Below are 22,391 nucleotides of genomic sequence, written 5' to 3' on the forward strand. Positions count from 1 at the left end.
GTATTTTGATAATGCCATGTATGATTTTAATATTACAGAGTAATATTAAAATAATATTATATAATAATATATTTGATATTATAATTTAATATAATTATATCATATCGTAGAGAATTCTCGTTATACCAGCCAAAATTTTGATAATGGAGTTCAAGATGTTTCATAATATCAGAAAGGCTTTTGGTAATATCATACAAGAGCTATGCAATACCTGGTAAGATTTTGAAAATTCTGATAATTACAAACATGACTCTATCAAACTATGTGAAATTTGATAACAGCAGACACGACTTAGATAACATCATGTCAGATTTGACGATGTCAGAAATGTTTTTATATTACCAAAGAAAATTTTGCCAATTCACCATATGATGCAATATTCTTTTAATAAATTGCAGGACTTTGATAATAATTTGTAAAAATTTTATAATATCACAGAGGAGTCTCGTTATATCATGTGGGATTTTGATAATGTAGCGCATAAAATATTTGATAATTTCAAGGAGGTTTTGATATTATCGAACAAGACTATTGTATTGTTTGGTAAGACTTTGATAGTACCAGACACGATTTTGCTAGCACCATTCTAGCTTGTGGCAAGATGTAGCTAATGCCAGAAAGGATTCTAATAATATCTCACAAGAATTTGAAAATGCAAGACATCATTCTTTAATGTTTAACTTAATTTGGTAATATCATACAAGACTATGATAATATCCTATAAGGTATGATAATATTTCACTAGATTTTGACAATCTTGATAATAGCAGACATGATTTTAACTGTACTATGTTAAGTTTTCTTAATTGCTAACTTAATTTTTGATAGAACTATTTTAGATTTTGGTAATAACAGACATGTTTTGATTGTGGCTGAAAATATTTTGTCAAAGACTTACGAGATTATAATAAAACCATACAAGATTTTGTTAATAACTTGCATAATTTTGATAATATCATGTATGGTATTCATGTCTTCATATTGGATTTTCGTTACATTAAACATGATTTTGAAAATTTAGTGCGAGATGATTCATAATATCAAGCAAGATTTTGGTAATATGATACAAGAGTTTGGTAATACTTGGCATAGGTTTTGGAATGCTTGGCAAGATTTTGACAATCTTGATAATGACAGACACGATTTGATTGCACTATATTAAGTTTTTGTAATAGTAGACACCATTTAGATAATATCATGTCAGATTTGACGATATCAGACATGTTTTGATAGTACCAGAAAAATTTGGAAACACTTGACAACATTTTGATAGTAACATGTAGCACTTAAACGGCACCTTTTTAAATTCGATAATAAAACACGCGATTTTGATAAATCAATTTCAGATTTTGATAATATCAGGCACGTTTTTATGCAAAAAAATGTTTGTTAGTGCCAGGTGGAGAATTCTTATCGTATCTGACAAGATTTGCTAATAATTCATACGATTTTGATAATGTCACACAAGAGTGAGATAATTCTTACTATGATTTTGATAATAACAGACACGAAATTGATATGATCATGTTAGATCTGGATAATAATAAATGTATACAGAATATATTTTGTTAAAATCAAGTAAAATATTGATAATAACCACGCTTGATTTCGTTAATAGCTTGCAAGACTTAGGTAATACCAGAGAGGATACTCCTTACATCTGACAAGGCTTTTATAATTTCAGACATAATTTTGGTAATATCACACAAGATTTAGAAACACTTGCCAAGATTTTAATAGTAACAGATGTAATTTAAAGGCACCGCTTTAAATTTGATAATAACCGACATGATTATGACTATTTCAGATTTTGCTGTTATACACCGCGGTTGATAGTACCAGAAAACACTTTCGTTAATGCCAGATGTAGGATTCTTATCGTTTCTGAGAAGATTTGCTAATAATTGACAAGATTTTGATAATGTCGCGCAAGATTTGATAATGTCGATTTTGATAATAACAGATACAAAATTGATATCATCCTGATAGATTTTGATTAGTAACAGAAAATATTTTTGTAATATCAGGCAAGGTTTTGATAATACTATGTATGATTTTGTTAATAACTTACAAGACTTTGGTAATATCAGAGAGGAAAAACATAATATCACACGAGACTTTGATAATGCCAAGACAAGATTTTGTAGTACCTAGAAAGATTTGGTAATATCATATAAACACTAATACTGCCATAGAAGATGTTTGATAATATCAGACACGTTTTGGTGATATTTAACAAGGTTTTGATAATCTTCATTATAGCAGATGCGATTTTTATAGCACGTTAACGTTATAGCATGTTAAATTTTGTTAATAGTGAAAATGATATTGATATTTGAAAATGATATTTAAATAATAGTGAGAAAATAATAGTTAAAATGATATTGATATTTGATTTTGGTAATGGTAGATACATTTTTATTGTAGCTGAAAATATTTTGTTAATGTTTTTTATGATTTTGATAATACCATGCAAGATCTTGTTATTAAATAACGACGAAGACCACACTGCCTTTCCATCACAAACACCAAAAACAAGAAAAATGGCCTTGGACATAGGGCCGAAATATTCATTCTAATTTGTTTCCCACTGTCTTACAAAATTCCCTATTGTTCTTCTTGTTTTTGGTGTTAGATTTTGGCGATTTTTGTACAACCTTGATAATAGCCCACGATATTGCATAGTACTACATTAAGTTTGAGTAATAGCAGATATGATATTAACGACACCATTTTATGTTTTGACCATATCAGACACGTTTCGATGGTACCAGAAAATATTTTGCTAATGCCACTTAAGATTTTGATAATATAATGCAAGATTTTGTTAATAACTTGCATGATTTTGATAGTACCACGTAAGGTTTTGATAATGCAATAAAGGATTCTCACTATATCCTGCTAGATTTTAATAATGTTTATTAATATCAGACAAGATCTTGATAATACCACACAAGATTTAGAAGCGTATTTTATTAAAAATTTTTATCATTTAAGAAACTAAAGTTTTAATATTCAGAAATAAGAAAAAACATGGTTAATATACGTCAGAGTTTATTACTAATATTTGATGATTTAAGAAACTTGGGGTTTAGTTTTCATCAAAAAGAGCACCCAGGGTTAAAATATATCTTATTTTATTCAAAAATATTTGAGCTGTTAAGAAACTTGAGTTTTGAATATAAAAAATAATGATGCATATGGTTAAGGTTCATTTGATTTTATTAAAAAATATTTGATCATTTAAGAAACCAAGGTTTTAAATTTCATTAAAAAAGGAATGCACTCGGTTATTATACATCTGACTTTATTAAGAATATTCGATCATTTAGGAAATTTGGGTTTTAGTATTCAGAACTAAGAATAGGCATGCTTAAAATACATCTGATTTTATTAATAGCATTTAATCTTTCAAGAAACTAGGGTTCCAGTTTTCATAAACAAGAACGCACTCTGTTACAATACATCTTATTTTATTTAAAATATTCGAGCGTTTAAGAAACTTGTAGTTTATATTTTCAGAAATATAAACACGTATGGTTAAAATATTTCTTTTTTATTAAAAATATTTGTGCATTTAATAAACTTTGGTTTTAGATTTCAGAAATAAGAAAACATATTTTTAACATACATTTGATTTTATTGAAACTATTTGATTATTTAAGAAACTAAGGTTCTAGTTTTTCATAAAAAGAAATGTGCACAGTTTTAAAAAATGTTATTGTATTAAAAATATTTGAGTTTTTAAGAAACTTGCGTTTTAGATTTCAGAAACAAAAACATGTATGGTTAAAATAAATTTGATTTTCATTAATAATATTTGACCATTTAATGAACTTGGGGTTTAGTCTTCTGAAGTAATAGCACAGACAGTTAAAATGCATCTTATTTGATTAATAATATTTGATCACTTAAGAATAACGGCATGTATAATATCATCATAAAAAATAAAAATGAATGCTTTGAATCTACAGCATAAAATATTTCATTAAATTTTCTCTTGGCGTGGCACTTATTCCATTCTTGGGTCATATATGTTGTTGAAAAAAATTTTAAGTCCCAAAAAAGTTTGAAAAATAGTCAAGTTAAACAAAATAAGTAAAAAAAAGGAAAAATGTCTTTTTTTAATAGGAGAAATCATGTCTAACATATCTGTATTACCTTCATTTCGTATTTTGAAAATATCACAAGTGAATTTCTTTTCTTATAAGTATATTTGTATGTCATTTTAAGACATATGAAAAGAAGTCGAAAAATCTCTAATTCCCATACAGAAAAAGTTAAAAAAATTTATAATTTAAAAAAATTCGCTGTTCAAAAAAATGTTCTTAGTTCAAAAAGAACGGGGGAAAGGATTTGGTATGGGCATTGGAGGGTAGGGGACCTCTGGAGGTGGGACATGGATGACTATAAGTTTCCTCTCAAAAAACGCCATAATAATCGATTGGGGACTAAAGTTCACCGCTTAACTTTACCCAAGCGCGCGTCATAAGAAAAAAGGGTAGCAGACTTGTCACTTTTTGATTCATTAAAATTCGGTTCTAATTATAAAATGCGTTTAAAATCTTGCTTTATATTCACTCAATGTAGGAAGCCTATACAAATGTAAACCGGTTTTGTTCAGCCTGAATGAAAATTTTTTCATAATATTGTCATGGGCTTAAAGAATATTAAGTACTCATGTAAGCATGCAAATGAGATTTACCCTCCGTAACGTAGATAGTCTGGCTGCTAGGGTAGGTCATTCACCGGGTCTGGCTGCTAGGGCCTCATTGATATATGCAATTTCAAATGGCCTGAGAGATGGTGCTGACAAGACCCATCTATCGTATACTACTAGCCCCCCTGCCATTAAAAATATTTTAAGATCTTGGCTTTTTCGTGGATGACCATCATTTGCGAATAAACATTTGTTTTCGAACATCAAACTTGAATTAAAAAAAAAGGTTTGAGGAAGGGGAGGAGTCTCTACCTTTCTTCCATTTAAGAGAGTCTTGAACCAACAGTTCATAGTAAAACATCCCTTGCAAAAAAAAATAGTCAAAGCTCTAAAAGATTTGGATTAGGTCTACAGTTTTTGCTTCAACAGAATCTACTATTTATGCTTATTTCGAACAAGCAAAAGTAATTAATTCTAAGTCTGATTGTCAAAAACTGTTATCATGCGAAAACTTGAATAGTTTCGGAAAAAAGGATAAAATAACCGCCAATTGGGGTTGGGGCTATAGAGAAATATTAAGCTAATTACCTTGTATATTAGCTTGTATCCCTTTTGCACAAGTTTCTTTCCCTTTTCTTCATAATGTTTAGCTTTTGCGTCGGTAACCTTTGCTGATATCTTCTTCAACCATGTTTTTCTGGGCCGCTGAAAGTTAAGTTAATTGAAATACCAGTCAGTTACTTCCAAATTTGTATTTTTTCGTGGTTTTTGGACCTAGCTCAAGAGTACCTTTTCGTAAAAAGCTAGAGATAAATGCCGAGAATCATCTGAAGGTGGTAAACCATTCCTTTTCAGTGGCTTTAATGTCCTGAGACTTATTGCTAAACAGTGAAGAATTGTTGCCCCCTAGCACTCCTCTAAAAGGAGTCCCCAATCTAGTTTACACCTATTTGACGCTAAAAACTTATAAAACACTATGTACATGAAGTTTTCAACAATCAAACGAACAAAAAGCTCAAACGTTGACGAAATCCAAGGTTCTACAGGTTACAAATTAACACCAGCTATTTGACACTAAGCATCGGCACTGTTTCTGTTTTTACTTATATTTCTGTTTTTGTCTAACCTGTTTCTGTTTCTATCTTACCAAAAAACAGAACAGAAAGGAAAAATACGGACCTGTTGATGTTTCTGTATTGTTTTTGTTTTTTAATCTTTTTTATCCGTTTCTGTTTTTCTGAAAAATTCAAACAGCGTCAGTGCTAAGCATAGGCACTGTTTCTGTGTTTACTTCTGTTTCTGTTTTTGTCTAACCTGTTTCTGTTTCTGTTTTTTCCAAAAAACAGAGCAGAAAGGAGAAAAAGGTTTTTTTCATTTTTTTTTTGCTTCTTAATTTTTTAACCTGTTTGTATTTCTGCTTTTCCAAAAAAAAAGAACAGAACAGGAAGGGCGTGTTTCTGTTCTGTTCTCTTTTTTTCATCTGTTTTTTTTTTCGTTTCTGTTTTTCTGAAAAACAAATACAGCGCCGATGCTTAAATGATACCCACAGTATCTATGGAATGATTGACGTGACTTCGTAAAAGCTACCGTTGTTGAAAATAAAAACAAGTTTTATGTAAGCTATTTATCCATTAAAATGAAAGATACAAGGCCGAAAATTTTGTGTTTTCTAGACATACAACCTAGCATAGCAGTTCAGGACGGAAGTGGTTCTAACGAATAATTATCTTTTCACAGTTGGTAGGGTTTTTTTAATATTTACTTTGGGATTACAGTATTTTCATTACCAGATGAATAATTTGAAAGAAAATTGATCAGTTTTCGTGTTGTTTCCATTTTTACTGTCTCAGAACACGTTAGCTAATATTTTGATGCTAGTACAAATGGTTCGTGTTAACGACCTATAAGTAAGGAGAAACATGGTTCAATAATAACGGAAACTCTAAAAAACAGAATTTTGGTACCAATAGATATATCGTAAGAATTTGAGTTTCATCCTGATTTCAAATACATAATTTCTTTAAGTCAAGTTTAGTCTTACTCATTAAAGGTTACGAGCCTGAGAAAATTCGCCTGATTTTTGAAAAAAAAGAAACACCCCCTGAAAATAATAGCATCTTAATGAAAATCACACCATCAGATTCAACGTATCAGAAAACCATACTATAAAGGTTTCAAGTGCCTATCTGAAAAAAATGTAGAATTTTGTATTTTTGTTGTTAGACGAAAGATCACGGGTGTGTGTTTGTTTGTTCTTTGTTTGTTTTTCCCAGGGATGATCGTATCAGCCCAGTGGCCCTAGAATATCACTAAAAGTTCTAGTGCCCATTTTAACTGACCAAAACCTTCGAGGGCAATCAGTACCCCTCCCACGCTTCTATTTTCTCTAAATCGTCTGGTCAAATTTTTGAGATAGCTATTTTGTTCAGCATAGTTGAAAGGCCGAATAGATATGCCTTTGGAGATTTCATGACCCCCCACAGCCACTGGGGAAAGATCTTTAAGTTACAAAACTTGCCCATTGTTAACGTAGAGTATTTGTTATTGGGAAGCATGCATAAATTTTTCGGGGGAAGGCAATTTTCTGCTTGTGGGATTTTCCTTGGGAATAGTTATCCATGTTGAGGGAAGTTTCCAGGGAGAGAATTTTTCAGGGGAAATTTTTCACTGGTGAAATTTGCCAGAATTCCTATACTGAATTCTTCTATGTCTTGCTTTCTCATTGCCAACTCAATTTTACGCACAGAGATGTTAAGGGTACTTGTCCGGTGTAAATATTCACCAGGATAGAATTCTCTAGGGAATAAATCCTTGGGGAAGAGGGATTTTTCTTTGGAGGAGTTGCTAGATTTCCTGGCATTTTTTAAGAACGATTAGAAATGAAATAAAAACCAACAAGTTTTTTCAACTGAAAATAAGGAGCAACTTCAAAATTTAAACGAACAGAAATTATTATGTATATGAAGGGGTTTACTCCGCCACAACACCTTCCTCTTTGCGCTAAAGTTTGAATTATGTCCCACTTCCATAAGAACAACTCCTGAAAAACTATGTTTGTTTAATTAGAACAATAAGAAGCTTTTTTCTAAAAGTATTAAAAACTTTTAGCGTAAAGAGCGAGGTATTGTGGAGGAGTAACCCTCTTCATATGCGTAATCATCTCTTTTCGTTTTAAGTTTTATTTTACTTCTTACTTTCAATTCAAAAAACTTGTTTTTTTTTAATTTAATATCTTGTAAACATAATCGATGCAGAGTTTAAATTGGGGTCAACGCTATATTCCTAGATATTAGAAACTATAGACGAAGACAATGGTTTTTGTTAGGCTATGTGCATTGCCTTTTGGTAGTTCTAAATTTATTGGCTATCTCAGAATTTTGTCTCGAAAGCATTTAAAGCTTCCATTAGCTTTTAAATGGAGGAACCGACTGAATTCAGCCGATTAACGAATTAATGAATTTGTGTTAGTAGTTAGTATGAACCAAGTAGTAATGTTTTTGGTCTTGTAAATAGTTTAGTATTCAAAGTTCAACTGCTTCGAGTATTCCACTTCTAAACTACCTATAATAAGAACAACAAAATGCTTACTTTTTATTATTTACATAACTTTTTTCTACCAACTGGTTTAAATTTACTTCAAATCTGACATTTTTTATATTCATTTTCAAGAGGCCTTGTTTATCAAACTGTTTGTGGTGTCAATCGGGGGGAAGGCAGGGGGGTATATGCTCCCCATAGATTTAGAAAAATAGTTTTTATGGTATTTTCGTTGAAAAAGCTTTATTTTGTATTGTCATTGAAAAAAAAAATACAAAATGTCCCTCGGCCCTATAGTCTTGTTAATTGATACCAATGGTTACTTGGCTTCCCTTTCTAATGTACGCTTAAGAAGCAATGTGATTGGCTAAAAGAAAAAAAAAACTGAAGTCACAAAAGTAAACCAATGGATTAAAGCCAGTTTTGAGCGTGGAAGTAAGGGATGATAGTCTATCTTTTTCTCTTTATTCGAATGCTCTCTCAAAACAGTAACATTATTGAAGCTAAGTGCCTAAAAATGGATGACAATCATAGGGCTGGTACTTAAAGTAGGTCTTTGTATTATTTGCCAGATTCAATTCACAGATAGGGAAGACTTTGTCCAAGCTTCCATATTTTCTAATTTCAGACTAATTTTGTATGTTTACTCTGATATGGTGATCTATCTCAAGATCTCAGTCAGAAAGTTGAGCATCGTTTAGTTCATTGGACTACAAGCGGGACACACAATTGGTGCTGTACTCGTACGAATTTTCGGTTTTATCCACAAGTGTGACCTGGTCATAAGAATCAAAGTCAAAAACTGAAGAAGCCAAATTCTTGGGCCTTATTTCGTTGAGGAAATGTGTTAATAGTTTATTTCTTTAGCCTGAATTTCATTTTATCTTTCGATAATATAAGCTGTTAAATAGGTCAATTTCTTAACAATTGCACTAGTTACCTTATTTTATTATTGTCAGTATTATTGTTTAAATGGATAAATTTTCAACTAGGTGGATTCTAGTTTCGATTTTAATGCAGTTGTATCAAGACGATCTTTTTTCTTTATTATGCCCGTTTTGACGTCCTTAATGAAAAAAAATTTTTATAACAACAGTTTTTCCTATGCTAAGAAAAAGTTTAAGTCCTTACCTCATAAGGATAATATATATAGTAATATACAGGCTGCACTACATTCGTCGTTTTTACAAAATCTTCTTGACTTCCATAGTTATCACTCGCCCCTCCAAAAGGCTCCCTATTCATATTTCCTGGTGGCGTGGGATTGCCATGCACAGAAGAAAAATCGCCATTATCTCCCTTGTACGAATCAAACCCTGGGCTAGCTTCCCCTTGCCAAGAGAAGGAACTTTGGGATGATTGCAAAGGGGCACTATGCTCTGAAGGACGGGACTGTGGAGATAACTCTCCTCCATATCCTGGGTTCTGAAAGAAAGAAGGAGGAGAAAAAGAAGGCGGACTTGGAAAATCCCATCCAAAGTTGGTATTCATAGGATCTTGCGCTGGGCTAGGAGATGGACTGTAACTCATACTATCTTCTTTCATCTTCTTTTTTCGGCCAATTCGGAACTTTATTTCATTAGAAAGGCTATTTATTGGTAAAGGTGCTTTTAGCATCATTGAAATTGTCCTGAAAAACAGAGATAGCATTAAGATTATGAAAAACATCAAACGAATTTCAGCAAAATTATTTACTAAGCTAAATACCAGTTTTTGAGAGCATTTCTTTAACTTGAAATATAATTGTATTCCAATGAGCAATTTTTTACTGATATCCTAGTGAAATAAATATTCCCGTCGCCCCTCTGATTAAGCCTAGACCCAAATTAAAGAAAAAAGGCTCAACGTGTGAAACCTAATATTTTCCTAGTTAGGGGCTTAAAAACTTTTTATGGTTTTCTTGGGCATTTTAAATTTAATAGTAAAACTACCATTGAGGACGAAACACCTTTTGAGGCGATTCTCGTATTTTCTGAAATAATACAAATTTATTTAAGCTTGTCTCGGGGGCTACACAAGTCATACTACATTTGGAGACATATTATTTTGCATTTTGACCTTTCTAATGAAAATGCCTCCCTTTAAATTTTGAAGCGACGCCGTATCTGGCCCCAACGTGTTCTTGAGGTACCGCATGGTGTGGAAGGAGGCTTACTTTTCATTCGCTTTGACTATTGAAGGGCACTAGAACTCGAAACTCCTTTGTGAACTAAACCGATCTGAAAACTGTTGAACCATATACTTGATACGCTCACTCCGGGTGAAAGAAATAAGGAACAAGTAAAGACAAAAACACAAACACGCAACCGTGACACGGTAAAAGTGAAACTTCAAATTTCCCTAGTTAGAAAACTTTTTATGTGGTCTTCTTCGGCATCCTAAATCTAACTAAAACTATCACTGAGGACCTACTAGTGAACGTCTTTGGGGGTGATGCTCCTCTTTTCTGAAAAAACACAAAATGACTTATGCTGATAACTTTTGATATGTACATTTAAACCTGCTAAATTTTGCATAGTTTCCATTAACATGAGATTTTTTTGTAGATGTTGTTATCAAAAAACCCCATCCTTTAATTTTGGTTGTTATTGGCATGGATCCCCTTTATTTATTGTTCGTCATTACAAACTTTTATGTTAAACTTCTTTTTTGAACCTTTAATATGTTAGTAGAGTTAGACACTCTACTAGGGTCATGGGGACTTCGCTGGTAAGCTTGCCCGAGTGCCAAAAAGCTGGTAAAATTTTACATAAGCTAATTTTTCTTCTTGTTTATGTAAATGTCTTTGAACTTTCACTTTCAGTATTTTTTTTTTAGCCTAAACTATGGATGCATTTTATCCAAGTTGTTTTGGAAATTGAAAAGGCCAGTATTTTTAGTGATAATTTAAAAAGCTTTTTTCCACAAAACAAGTTTTCAAATGAAAGTAAAAAGCTCCATTAAGCCAAGAATGACCAAAAAAAAGTCATGTAATCTTCCAAGCTTAAAACTACCACAAATCAATAACAATAAATAAATTAAACTCAAATCCAGCAGAAATTACAATAAATAGCCGAGTAAAACTCAAAACGAGCAAAAATAACATAAGTAGGCCTGATAACCCCTATCTCTTCTCAGGACCAGAACATGATTTACGCTTTACTGAAAAAAAAAAACAATCAAATGACCGTGGATTATCAGTTAAATTGACATATCGAGGAAAATCGAGCAAATCGAGGAAAAGCGGCAATTGCAACGCTGTTCAGGAACAGTAATTTGATGGGAATATGTGACATAAAGATGCACAAAAATGTGTTCAACTCAAAAATAAGGCCAATCCTGCATTATGGGGGAGAAGTATGGGGCCTAGAAGTGACAAATTCATTAGAAACTCTACAGCTACAATATTATAAATGAATGCTAGGTCTGCACGCCACAACCCACGCCCTTTTCATCAAGGGAAATTCGGAACTTTTCTTCATGAGGAAAACATAGACAGACCCAATTAATTAGGGTTTGGCTGAAAATACTGCAATGTCCCTCCCCAATACTCATCTGAGCAGTGTATGATAAATTACTTGTTCTGAGAAAAAAATCTTCATGGCCCTTCCATGTCAAAAAACTCCTGGACAGCACAGGTTTATCGTAGCCTATTCGTGGAATGGAGGTGATGGCCCAATCTCAGATTACAAAGTTAATTAAGACTGGAAAATCAAGAAATCCAGAAATGGTGGAGCGACCATAGCCAGTCGGAAAGCTTAAGTTCTTACTAAGGTGAAAGAAAAATATGGTGAGAGTTTTATTTTATATTGGGGATTCCAAAAGAATCCCTGAGGTTATGGATGCAGGTGCGAGCAAACTGTCTCCCTCTTTATAGAGTTTGGAAAAAATGTGTTACCCGGGAATGTGGTATATTTGCCCGATTTGCGGTGATTTTGATGGGCTGGACCATTTTATTTTCAGATGTAAGGGGCTAAAAGAGGTAAGAGGGAGCTTTCTTGGGATGGGTGGTTGTGAGCCCCTTTTTGGAATTTTAAAGTCAACGTCAAAAGTAAATACAGTAGCAGTTGGAAATTTTGTCCGGAAAGGTCTTATTATTCGAAAGTCAGTGTTACATGATTTAGTTAGTTTGTTGTTGTATATGTATTTAAACGGCATGAAAAATGGCTTTAAATACAGTCATTCATTCATTCATTCATATACTGAAATTTCGTCGTTAAGGTTTTGACAATTTTTCATTTGTGAAAGTAAGAAGAGTGAAAACATTTCAAGCGTATTTTGTTTTCAGTAAAGCGCAGACTGTGTTCTGGTCTTGAGAAGGCATAGGGGTTATCAGCCCTACTTATGTTGATGTTTGCTCGTTTTGAGTATTACTCGGCTATTTATTGTAATTTCTGTTCGTTTTGAGTTTCATTTATCTATTGAAAGTGCTTTGCGGTAATTTTACGTTTGGAAGATTACTTGAATTTATTTTTGCTCATTCTTGGCTTAATAGAGCTCTTTACTTTTCTTTGAAAAACTTTTCTTGTGGAAAAATTTTTTTTTTTAATTAATTTCTGTTCGTTTTTTATTGACATAGTTTTTTTCATGGAAAAAATATTGTATATCTTTTTAGTTTTCTTCTATAAGAATCCATTGTATGGGTTGCTATTCGTATGTTGGAGAAACTTGTTCAGCAATTTTTAATCCTGACACCCACAATATTTTTTAATTTTATAGCTTCTGAAGTTGACCATAAAAATAAAACTTAATATCATTCCCAAAATATTCTATCTATGCTCTTTGACAACCTGGATATACTTACACTCTCTTTATATTTATTTAAATTGCAAGAGCAGAAGTAGCATTAGTAGTATCTCCAAAAGTTTCAACTTAATACCCCCAGTCATTCTAGAGACGTCTTATTGGCAACCATTTAACACAATGCCTTTTGATTTATTTTTAGAGCGACATTTAGTTTTAAAGTATAACGGGCCATTTGAATAATTGTAGGGGTTGACATGTCTAATGTCCCTAAGGACATAGCTGTTGGACCGTTCTATTATGCTGAACAAAATGGCTGTCTCAAAATTTTGACTGGATGCGATTGGAAAATGAATAGGCTCGAGAAAAGGACTGCTGGCCTCCAATCTATTGTTACTCTTAAAAAGGGCACCAGACACTCGCGCTGTAATTGGAGTGCAGTGGGGAGGACTTCTCCCTTGATATATCCAGTAAAATCATTTTAAACACGTAAAAACAAATTGAAAATATTGTAAATATATTTTTTTTTTTAGTAAAGTGCAAACTGTGTTCTGGTCTTGAGAAGACATGGGGGTTTTCAGCCCAAATCATTTTAGTTTTTGCTCGTTTTGAGTTTAACTCAGTGTTTTATTGTATGATTTAAATAAACAAAATACGTTTAAGGTGTTTTAACTTTTTTAACTTTAAGAAATTAAAAGTTAATGAAGCTTCAAGGAATTAGTATCTGTATATGCATACTAAACTGACAATCCACAGACATTTTTTTCAGCAAAGTATAAACAAGGGTGTGGTCTTGAGAAGGTATGGGGTTTGTCAAAGACATAATATCAAGACCTTTCAACTACACCGAACAAAATGGCTATCTCAAAAATTTTTGATTAGATTTGCTTAGGGAATTGATGGGTGCGGAGGGGCTTGTTGCCCTTTAATTACTTTTGACTAATATAATAGGCTCTAGCCTGTTCAATTCCTAATCGAAAGAGCCTTCTCGGAGTTTCTTCGACTGCAAATGGCCATCTCAAAATTTTTATCAGATGCATTACGGGAAAATATGAGGTTTTGAAGGGGTGGGGGATATCCACCCTTGGTCACTCTGAATCATACAAAATTTCCGGTACTTTCAATTACTTTGAACAAAATTGCTATCTCAAAATTTTGATTGGATATGTGTGACAAAATGGTGGATAAGGGAGGCGGTTAGTTGCCCACCATTACTTTCAACTATTAAAAACGGCACTGGTCCTTTCAATTTCCAATCGAATGGGCTGTTGTCGAAGTTTCTACAACAGCAAACGGCCCTATCAAAATTTCTATCAGATGCGGTAAAATACGAGGTATAGTGGGGGTATCCACCCTGCGATCACTCTAAGTCTTAAAAACGGCACTTCTGATTACGAATCCGATGAGCCCTCTCCGAAGCTTATACGATTATCCTTTCTATATATATACTATATGTCCCGAGGGTGTAACATATAACTCTTGTCTTGAAGGCTGTTGAGGGAGGGGCGGTATTCATCCCCAAACACATAATTTCCGGATCTTTCAATTACGTTTAAAAAAATGGTTATTTCATAATTTTATTGGACGTGTTTGCAGAAATGCTGGGCTTGTGGGGGGGGGGGGTAGTTTCTCTCCAATCACTTCCGACTATTAAAATGGCACTGGCTCTTTCAATTTCCAATCGCATGGAGAGTTTCCGAAGTTTCTACGCCAACAAATGGCCATCCCAAAATTAAAATCAGATACATTTCTGGAAAATACGAGGTGTGGCGGGAGGGGAGGGTATCCACCCTCCAATACCTGCGAATCTTTAAAAGAGCACAAGAATTTTGAATTATCAACCCAATGTGCCCCCCTCCAAAGGTTATACGATCTCCCCTTCTACATATACCTTATATGCCCCCAGAACATAACTTACAACCCTTGCCCTAAGGGCCTGAGGGGGGGGGGTGTTATCCTCAAACACGTAATTTCTGAAGCTTTCAATTGCATTGAACAAAATGGCTTTCTAAAAATTTAGATTGCATGGGTTTGGGGAAATGGTGGCCGAGGGAGACGGTTAGTTGCCCTCCAATCACCTTTTGACTATTAAAAAGGGCACTAACCCTTTCAATTTCCAATTGATTGAGCTCTTTTTGAAGTTTTTAAGACAACAAATGACCATCTCAAAATTTCGATCAGATGCATTTTGGGAAAACATAAGGTGTGGGGGGGGGATTATCCACCCTCCGATCAGTCTGAATATAAAAAAAGCCACTAGAACTTTTGACTACCAATCGAATGATTCCCCTCCGAAGTTTATACGATCATCTTTTCTATACATACCTTATATGCCCCCAGGGTATAACTTACAATCCTTGCCCTGGGGCTGTAAAGGGGGGGGGGGTTCATCCTCAAAGACATAATTTCCGGCCCTTTGTAAGTGGAACACAATGGCTATCTCAAAATTTTGATTGGATGTGTTTGAGGAAACGGTGGGCGTGGGAGGGGGGTTAGATGTCCTTTAATCACTTTTGACTATTGAAAAGAGCACTAACCCTTACAATTTTCAATCAGCTGAGCTCTTTTTGAAGTTCCTACGACAAGAAATGCCTATCTCATAATTTCTATCTGATACATTTCGGGAAAATACGAGGTGTGGGGGGTATTCACCTTCTGGTCACTCTGAATCTTAAAAAGAGCACTAAACATCTTATTTCTAATCCAATGAGCCCATTTTGAATTTTCTACAACCACCCTCTCCATACTTACAACCCTTGCCCTGAAGACTCTGGGGAGGGGTCATCCTGAAAGATATAATGTCAGGACCTTCTAAGGACGCTAAACAAAATGACTATCTCAAAATTTGGATTGGATGTGTTTGGGGAAATGGTGGGCGTAAGAGGGGGGTTAATTGCCCTCTAATCACTTTCAACTATTAAAACGGGCACTAGCTACTTCTATTCTCAATCAAATTAGCCCTTTTAGAAGTTTCTACGACAACAAATGACAACCTCAAAACTTGTATTAGATGGTATCCACCCTCCGGTCACTCTGAATCTTAAAGAGGGAACTAGAATTTCTGATTACCGATCCAACAAACCCCCTCGGAAGTTTATATGATCACCCTTTCCATATAACCTTAAATGCCACAAAAGCCAACTGGGCGGCGAAAATCTTCATTTTGTAATAACAAGGAGGAAAAATTTAAAATCCTAACTTCTTTAGGCTGTCGAAATGATATTTCTGGATTGTGCGGTAACAACGGGGCTGAAAAGCAAAATATTTACTTGTTTTTACTGTCAAAGATGTGTCTTCTAGTCTAGCTATGGCACTGAGGCAAAGAAATCGATATCATTACTTTTTTTGGCTGTCTGTTTTGGTTTTTTAGGTTTGATTTTTTTGTGAAGTGGGGTGGTTTTTATAACATTGTTGTTTTTTAGGGGATTTGTATAATAGAAAGTAAATGTATGAGAAGATTATTTATTTAAGTTTTGGATTTTAGTCAAATTAAAGCTCTGCATTACATGACATATCCCCTCCTCTGTTTATCCTAAAACATTAAAATAAAGACCAAACTCCTTAGAACTTTATTAAAGGTTCGTATAAGTATATACTTAAAACTAAGTATATGAGTCGAAATAGTCCTTTAAAGGTTGGAGTAATCTTTTAAGAAGAATAGATTTTCGAAAAATTGTTTATGAAAGAAGGCAAATAATTATGTGTTTTTTTTTTCTAGATGGTATAGACGGGACTCTGAATACTCAGTTTGAATCAATGGAATGGCATTGATTTTTTTTCGAACGTTTACTAATAAAATGTTGATAAAAAGCGGAAATTCTTACAACTTGAGTCAACCACGGAAACGGAATGCAACAACAATATTACTTCAGAATTTCTCATCTTCTCAATACAAACCAGTCACGAAATAAAGTTACGTTTTTGCATAGGGTTTGCATATATTTGCCCATAAAATTGTCCAAACTGATTTTTATACTTATTTTGATACATGCCATCCAATCATATTTCTACGATTAGTTGTTTATAAATCAAAATTTTTACAGGGCAATTCCCTTACTTAATGTCAAATCTGAGTCAAATTTCAATTTTTATTTTTGTGATCAACAGACATATCGAGGTTTAAACGTTTAATTTGAATATCTGAAAGTCTCAAGATTAAAAAAAAAAATTAATTAGAAATCTCTACAGTTTGAAACCTTGAGAATTTAAATCACCAATCTATACCTATCAAATACAAAGATAACAAACACATTATTATTAATTTTTTAAAGAGCATTTCGACTCGTGTACTTATTTTGAAGTACATACCTACATACATTTTTATTAGAGTTCATATTTATCTGACGATTTTGGTCTTTATTCATATATTTAGGATGAATAGAAGAGGAAATACTAACGAAGAGATTTAAATTGACAGGGCTCTAGACCGACAGGACTAGCCATTATAAAGGTCCCCCGAAATATTAAGGTAGATATCGACTGTGTAATAAATAGATATGGCGGGAGTGGAAATAGAGAAATCGACTGTTCCTTATAAAATTGTGAATTCTGTAATTTAAGCAAAATATATCGAACTTCAAAAAGTTGAAAGATACACTACGTTGTCATGAAAAGTAAAATTTTGATTAGTAAATTTTTGAGATTTCGTCAAAGTGGATACTGTTTATTAAAACACTATTTTTAGAAAGAAACAGTGATTAGCTAACGCTTTATTGCCTATACTTAAAAGTCTCGTCTTAAATTTATTCTATGTATTTCTATCTCTCCGTTCTGTTTTTCTTGTTACACCCCTAAAAGAACTAGCATTTAATGTTTTATATATCTCTTATGAATATACAAGTTGTATATTTATCCTCATTTCCTGCTCTTCATTACTATCATATTTACTAAGCGATGCCGCAAAGTTAGGCGACATACTAAATGATTTGACCTACACAAATTGTCACTATAATTGCATGACCCCAAAATATGGTTCAAGACCATTTTTTTTTCGATAAAAAGCTTAACTCACTCGCTATAGTGGTCAGAAGTGCAAAGGCAAAAAAACATGAAGAAAATATTAAATATCATATTTTTTTTTATATGTGTGAACAGCTTTTTTTTTGGCGGGATGGTTGTTATAACTTACTATTTTTTGTATCAATATTTTTATACCATTTTAATTTCAACAGATGTATTAAAACTTTAACCCTCCTCAGATTTTCGATTAAATTTACGACCATTTCCACTACCTACCTACGACACATAGTTGTCGAGTTCCCTTTAAATTGTGGGTATTTCTTTGTTCGCAAGTTCATCGAAGCAACCGATTATGCACCCCTCCCTCCTAAAAAAAACCCTGGATCCACCCTTAATTGTGCCCACATCGCTCTTTACTTAGGCAGCACTATTGCGTTACCTATGATAACGTTAGAAATCCTCGTATGATTAATTCACTGGCTAAATGGATTGATTAATAAAAAAGCTGGTTGGTATCCTTAATATGAGAAAATGTTTTCAGGAATGCGTATTGTAATTCAAAGAAAAAGAGGAGCTGGTCGATCTTACTGGTAGACGTCAAGGATCAAACAGTTCGTGGTAACAGTAAACAGTAAGTTTCTTACTGTGGTAAACAGTGGTAAACAGTAAGTTTCTTACTGTGGTAAACAGTAAGTTTCTTACTGTGGTAAATAGTGGTAAACAGTAAGTTTCTTACTGTAGTAAACAGTGGTAAACAGTAAGTTTCTTACTGTGGTAAACAGTGGTAAACAGTAAGTTTCTTACTGTTTTAAAAAGTAGAGTTAAGAGAAAGAGTCAAATTTTAGCGTAAAGAGCGAGGCGTTGAGGAGGAAAAGCATCTTTCATATACGGATTAATTTCTGTTCGTTTTAAGTTTTAATGTTGTTCCTTACTTTCATTTAAAAAAACTTGTTTTTTATTTAATTTCCCATCAAAATACAAATAGAGGTCATTGAAATATTGATAATTTTTCTGCGCTACCAAAAGTATTGTGTTCATAAAACTTTACAGTTTCATGAAATGTAATTAAACAAATAGAAAAGGTTTTTCAACTAAAGTAAGGAGCAAGTTTACAACTGAAAATAAATATAAATGTATATAAGGGGGCTACCCCCTTCTCAACACTTAGTTCATTAAAGAAAAATTTTTAGTGCTTTGAAAATCTTTTTTTTCATATTTCCTTTTATTTAAATCATATTTTCTTTGAAATTGGAAAAACGCCAAATTTCACAGTATAGAGTAAGAGCTAAGGAACAGACAGCCCCCTTCACACAAAGAATATACTGTTCAAGTAGGTTCCAAATCTGTTCCTTCCTTTCAGTTGAAAAGCTCTTTTCTTATTCAATTTCTAGCTGTTTTCCAAATCATACCCAGGCCTAATCAAGATATAATCTGAGGTACCTCACCTTAAATCCCAGGTTACTGGCTTTTAAAATTTTTAAATCAATAATTGTACGTTGATTAATGCCGTCCTACGTTTAAATATACAACTTCAATTTTGGATAAAATTTGAATATACTTAAAAAACTGGCAATGCATAGTAATTTTGGTGAAAAGTCCTTGTTAATATTACTACTAAAGAATTTCGGTTGGATGAAAAGGAGTATTATTGTTTGTATGGATGGAAATTCTGTGAGACTTTTGATCTGCTACATAACTGAAGCCATCACAACCGCTTGAATAGGATTTTCATATCGATAAATACATTACATACATTCGTTTAAATACATTAAAGTACTTCATATAAATAGAAAAAGAATAATATTACCATTTAAAATTGCTGAAAACTAAGTTCCTAGCAGCATTTGCCACCTCAAAGAAATTTCCTGGTGGGGCTGAATATGACCTGCCTTACTTTTTCCACCTATGTGCTTTTAGATATGGGAATGTTACATTTTAGCTGTGTTGAGGAACATTTTAATTAATTCCTACTCTCCCTAACTGACTCACTCCCCTTCATTAAAGTTCATACGCAATTATAGATCACCGAACGTAGCCTAATTCCATTACAAATAAAGCGAATCAACTTAGTTGAATCCAGTACTGCCACCGCCTGGCATTGCTTCGTTTGTAACTGGGAAGCCTAAAATATAGTTACTGATACTTGTAAATCAATTAGCTTTTCAGAATTTTAAATTGATTGCAAATTCCTCCTCTTTGGGGTAAAGTCGTAGTTTGGTGCCCTAAGCCACCTAAACTGTCAACCACCACTGCTACTTTGGCGTCTGCCCCCCCTGGAAAATTTTCTCCCGGCGCCTTTGTAAGTATACAGACGTTTTCAAGGGGGGGTTATCTGGTGGGGGCGGGGGGATTGGTTTACGTGGGAGGATCTTTCCATGGAGGAATTTTTCATGGAGGAAGATAATTTCTATGAAGAAGGCGCTGGATATCCAGCATTATTTAAAAAACACTCAGAAATTAAATTAAAAAAACAAGTTTTTCCTATTGAAAGTAAGGAGTAACATTAAAACTTAAAACGAATTAGAAATTATAACGTATAAAATTGAATTCGTTCCCTCACCAATACCTAGCTGTTTATGCTAAAATATTTTTAGAAATTTTTATTATTTTATAAAATTCGAACTTTAGTGTAAAGAGTAAGTTATTGACGAGGGGGAGAACCCCCTCATATTACGTATACGAGGAAGTTCGCCCCCTCGTCAATACCTCTTTCTTTACGCTGAAGTCCAAATTTTGTAAAATAATGGCCAATATAAGGAATAGTTTGTTTGTGTTATTTTCTGGCTAATCTTAGCATTTGATTTTACCTTAAGCAGCTTCATAACTATATATTCATATATAACTATACTTCATATATATGATTTTTATGTGATAATAAACCAAAGATATTTTATGCGTTCGGCTTGTGGACTTTATCAAATAAAAAAATAAGTGTTTTCCAACTGAAAGTAAGGAATAACATTAAAACTTAAATGAGCATAAATTACTACGTATATCTTTTAAAGATCTTTTCTTTCATTCATTTCAGTCATTTGAGAATTGCTCAACTTGTGACTCTCATTTTCATAATAATAGTTTCGACCTATTTGGCCGTTCTGTTGCTACGCCTTACAAAATTAGTCCCGCAAATCCAGCTAATTCAAGCTACAAGGGAGAATCTTTCCACGGAGAAATTTCCCGTGAGGGAAGGGAATTTTCCATGGAGGAGGAGCTGGATTTTCCGACATTATTTAAAAACAATCAGCAATTAAATGAAAAACTGGTTTTTCTCAACTGAAAGTAAGAAACAACATCAAAACTCAAACGAACAGAAAATATTACGTATATGAAATGGGTTGCTTCTCCTCAGTAGCTTGCTCTTACGCTAAAGTTTCTTTTTTAACTTTTAAAAGAGGCTATTATTCTAATTAGATAGCCTTTGTGATTCAGGAGTCATTCTTAAACAAACTGAAACAAAAATAAAACTTAGGTTATTATAAGGTTATTATTAGTTTAAAAAAAATAAAATTAATATGCATATTTCGTTTTAATTATTCGTGTACGGTGAGCCAAATTCAAAACCTGCATTAATTCAAAAACTTTCAGATATTAAATAAAAAAAACAATTTTTATAAGTGAAAGTAAGGAGCGACATTAAAACTTAAAACGAACAGAAATTATTCTTTATATGAAAGGCGTTGTTCCCTCCTCAACGCCCCCTCTTTACGCTAAAGTTTTTATTGTTTTAAAAAGTAGAGTTATAACAAAGAGTCAAACTTTAGCGTAAATAGCAGGTCGTTGAGGAGGGGACAGCCCCTTTCATATACGGAAGAATTTCCGTTCGTTTTAAGTTTGAATGTCGCTCCTTACTTTCAGTTAAAAAAAACTTGTTTTTTGTATTAAATAGGACAAAGGATTATTCGGATTTATATCTTACGCTGAGTCCATTAAGTCGTTTTCAACCCCATATTCTTCTTCTATTTGTGCATAACCTCTGCTTATGTTTGCAGCCGCCGACACCTACGAACATATAAAAGAAATTTAAGATACTTTTCAATCAAGACACAAATCCTGTATCTCAAAATAAAATATGTCAGACAATAAGAAAGTATTGGTTTAAAAAACGTTTACTTTTTTCGGCTAAAGTAAAGAGCGAAGTTAAAGCTTAAGATATGTAAAAATAATCCAAAGTAAAAAGTAGACTGTCCTCTTAAAATTTAGTTTTGTGTGTTGTTGTAGATTTAGTGTTTTAATGAAAACCCGAAAAATATGCTGGAATTACTTAATTCTTTTGTCTTTGAAAATAACGAGAAACGTGATAATCAAGCTGATCGAAATTGTCAAGGGTTTATTCTATGTTCAAACGTGAAATATTTGAACTGGTTTTTGGTATTTCTATTTTCTTGAAAACAAAATATATACTAAAATTATTTACAATATGTAAATGAGATTATTTGTCCTTGAAAAGTTAATGTCAAGAAGTATCCTAACGATATAGATAAAAATTGCCCATAATTATGATGTTCTTTATCTT

General features: G+C 33.0%; 1 protein-coding gene across 1 annotated transcript in view; it reads right to left on the reverse strand.

Annotated features, from left to right (window-relative positions):
* The window catches only part of LOC136032185 (GATA zinc finger domain-containing protein 14-like), a 44,607-nt gene that overhangs the window by 17,344 nt on the left and 4,872 nt on the right, over positions 1–22,391 (reverse strand). The window contains exons 2-4 of the mRNA XM_065712383.1: positions 21,795–21,877; positions 9,329–9,827; positions 5,249–5,365 (exon numbers count right to left, since the gene is read on the reverse strand). Coding sequence (XP_065568455.1) covers positions 5,249–5,365; positions 9,329–9,827; positions 21,795–21,877 — 699 coding nt within the window. The remainder of the gene's footprint in view (positions 1–5,248; positions 5,366–9,328; positions 9,828–21,794; positions 21,878–22,391) is intronic.

This window comes from Artemia franciscana, chromosome 10 (assembly GCF_032884065.1).
Source record: "Artemia franciscana chromosome 10, ASM3288406v1, whole genome shotgun sequence".
NCBI classification, from domain to species: Eukaryota; Metazoa; Arthropoda; class Branchiopoda; order Anostraca; family Artemiidae; genus Artemia; species Artemia franciscana.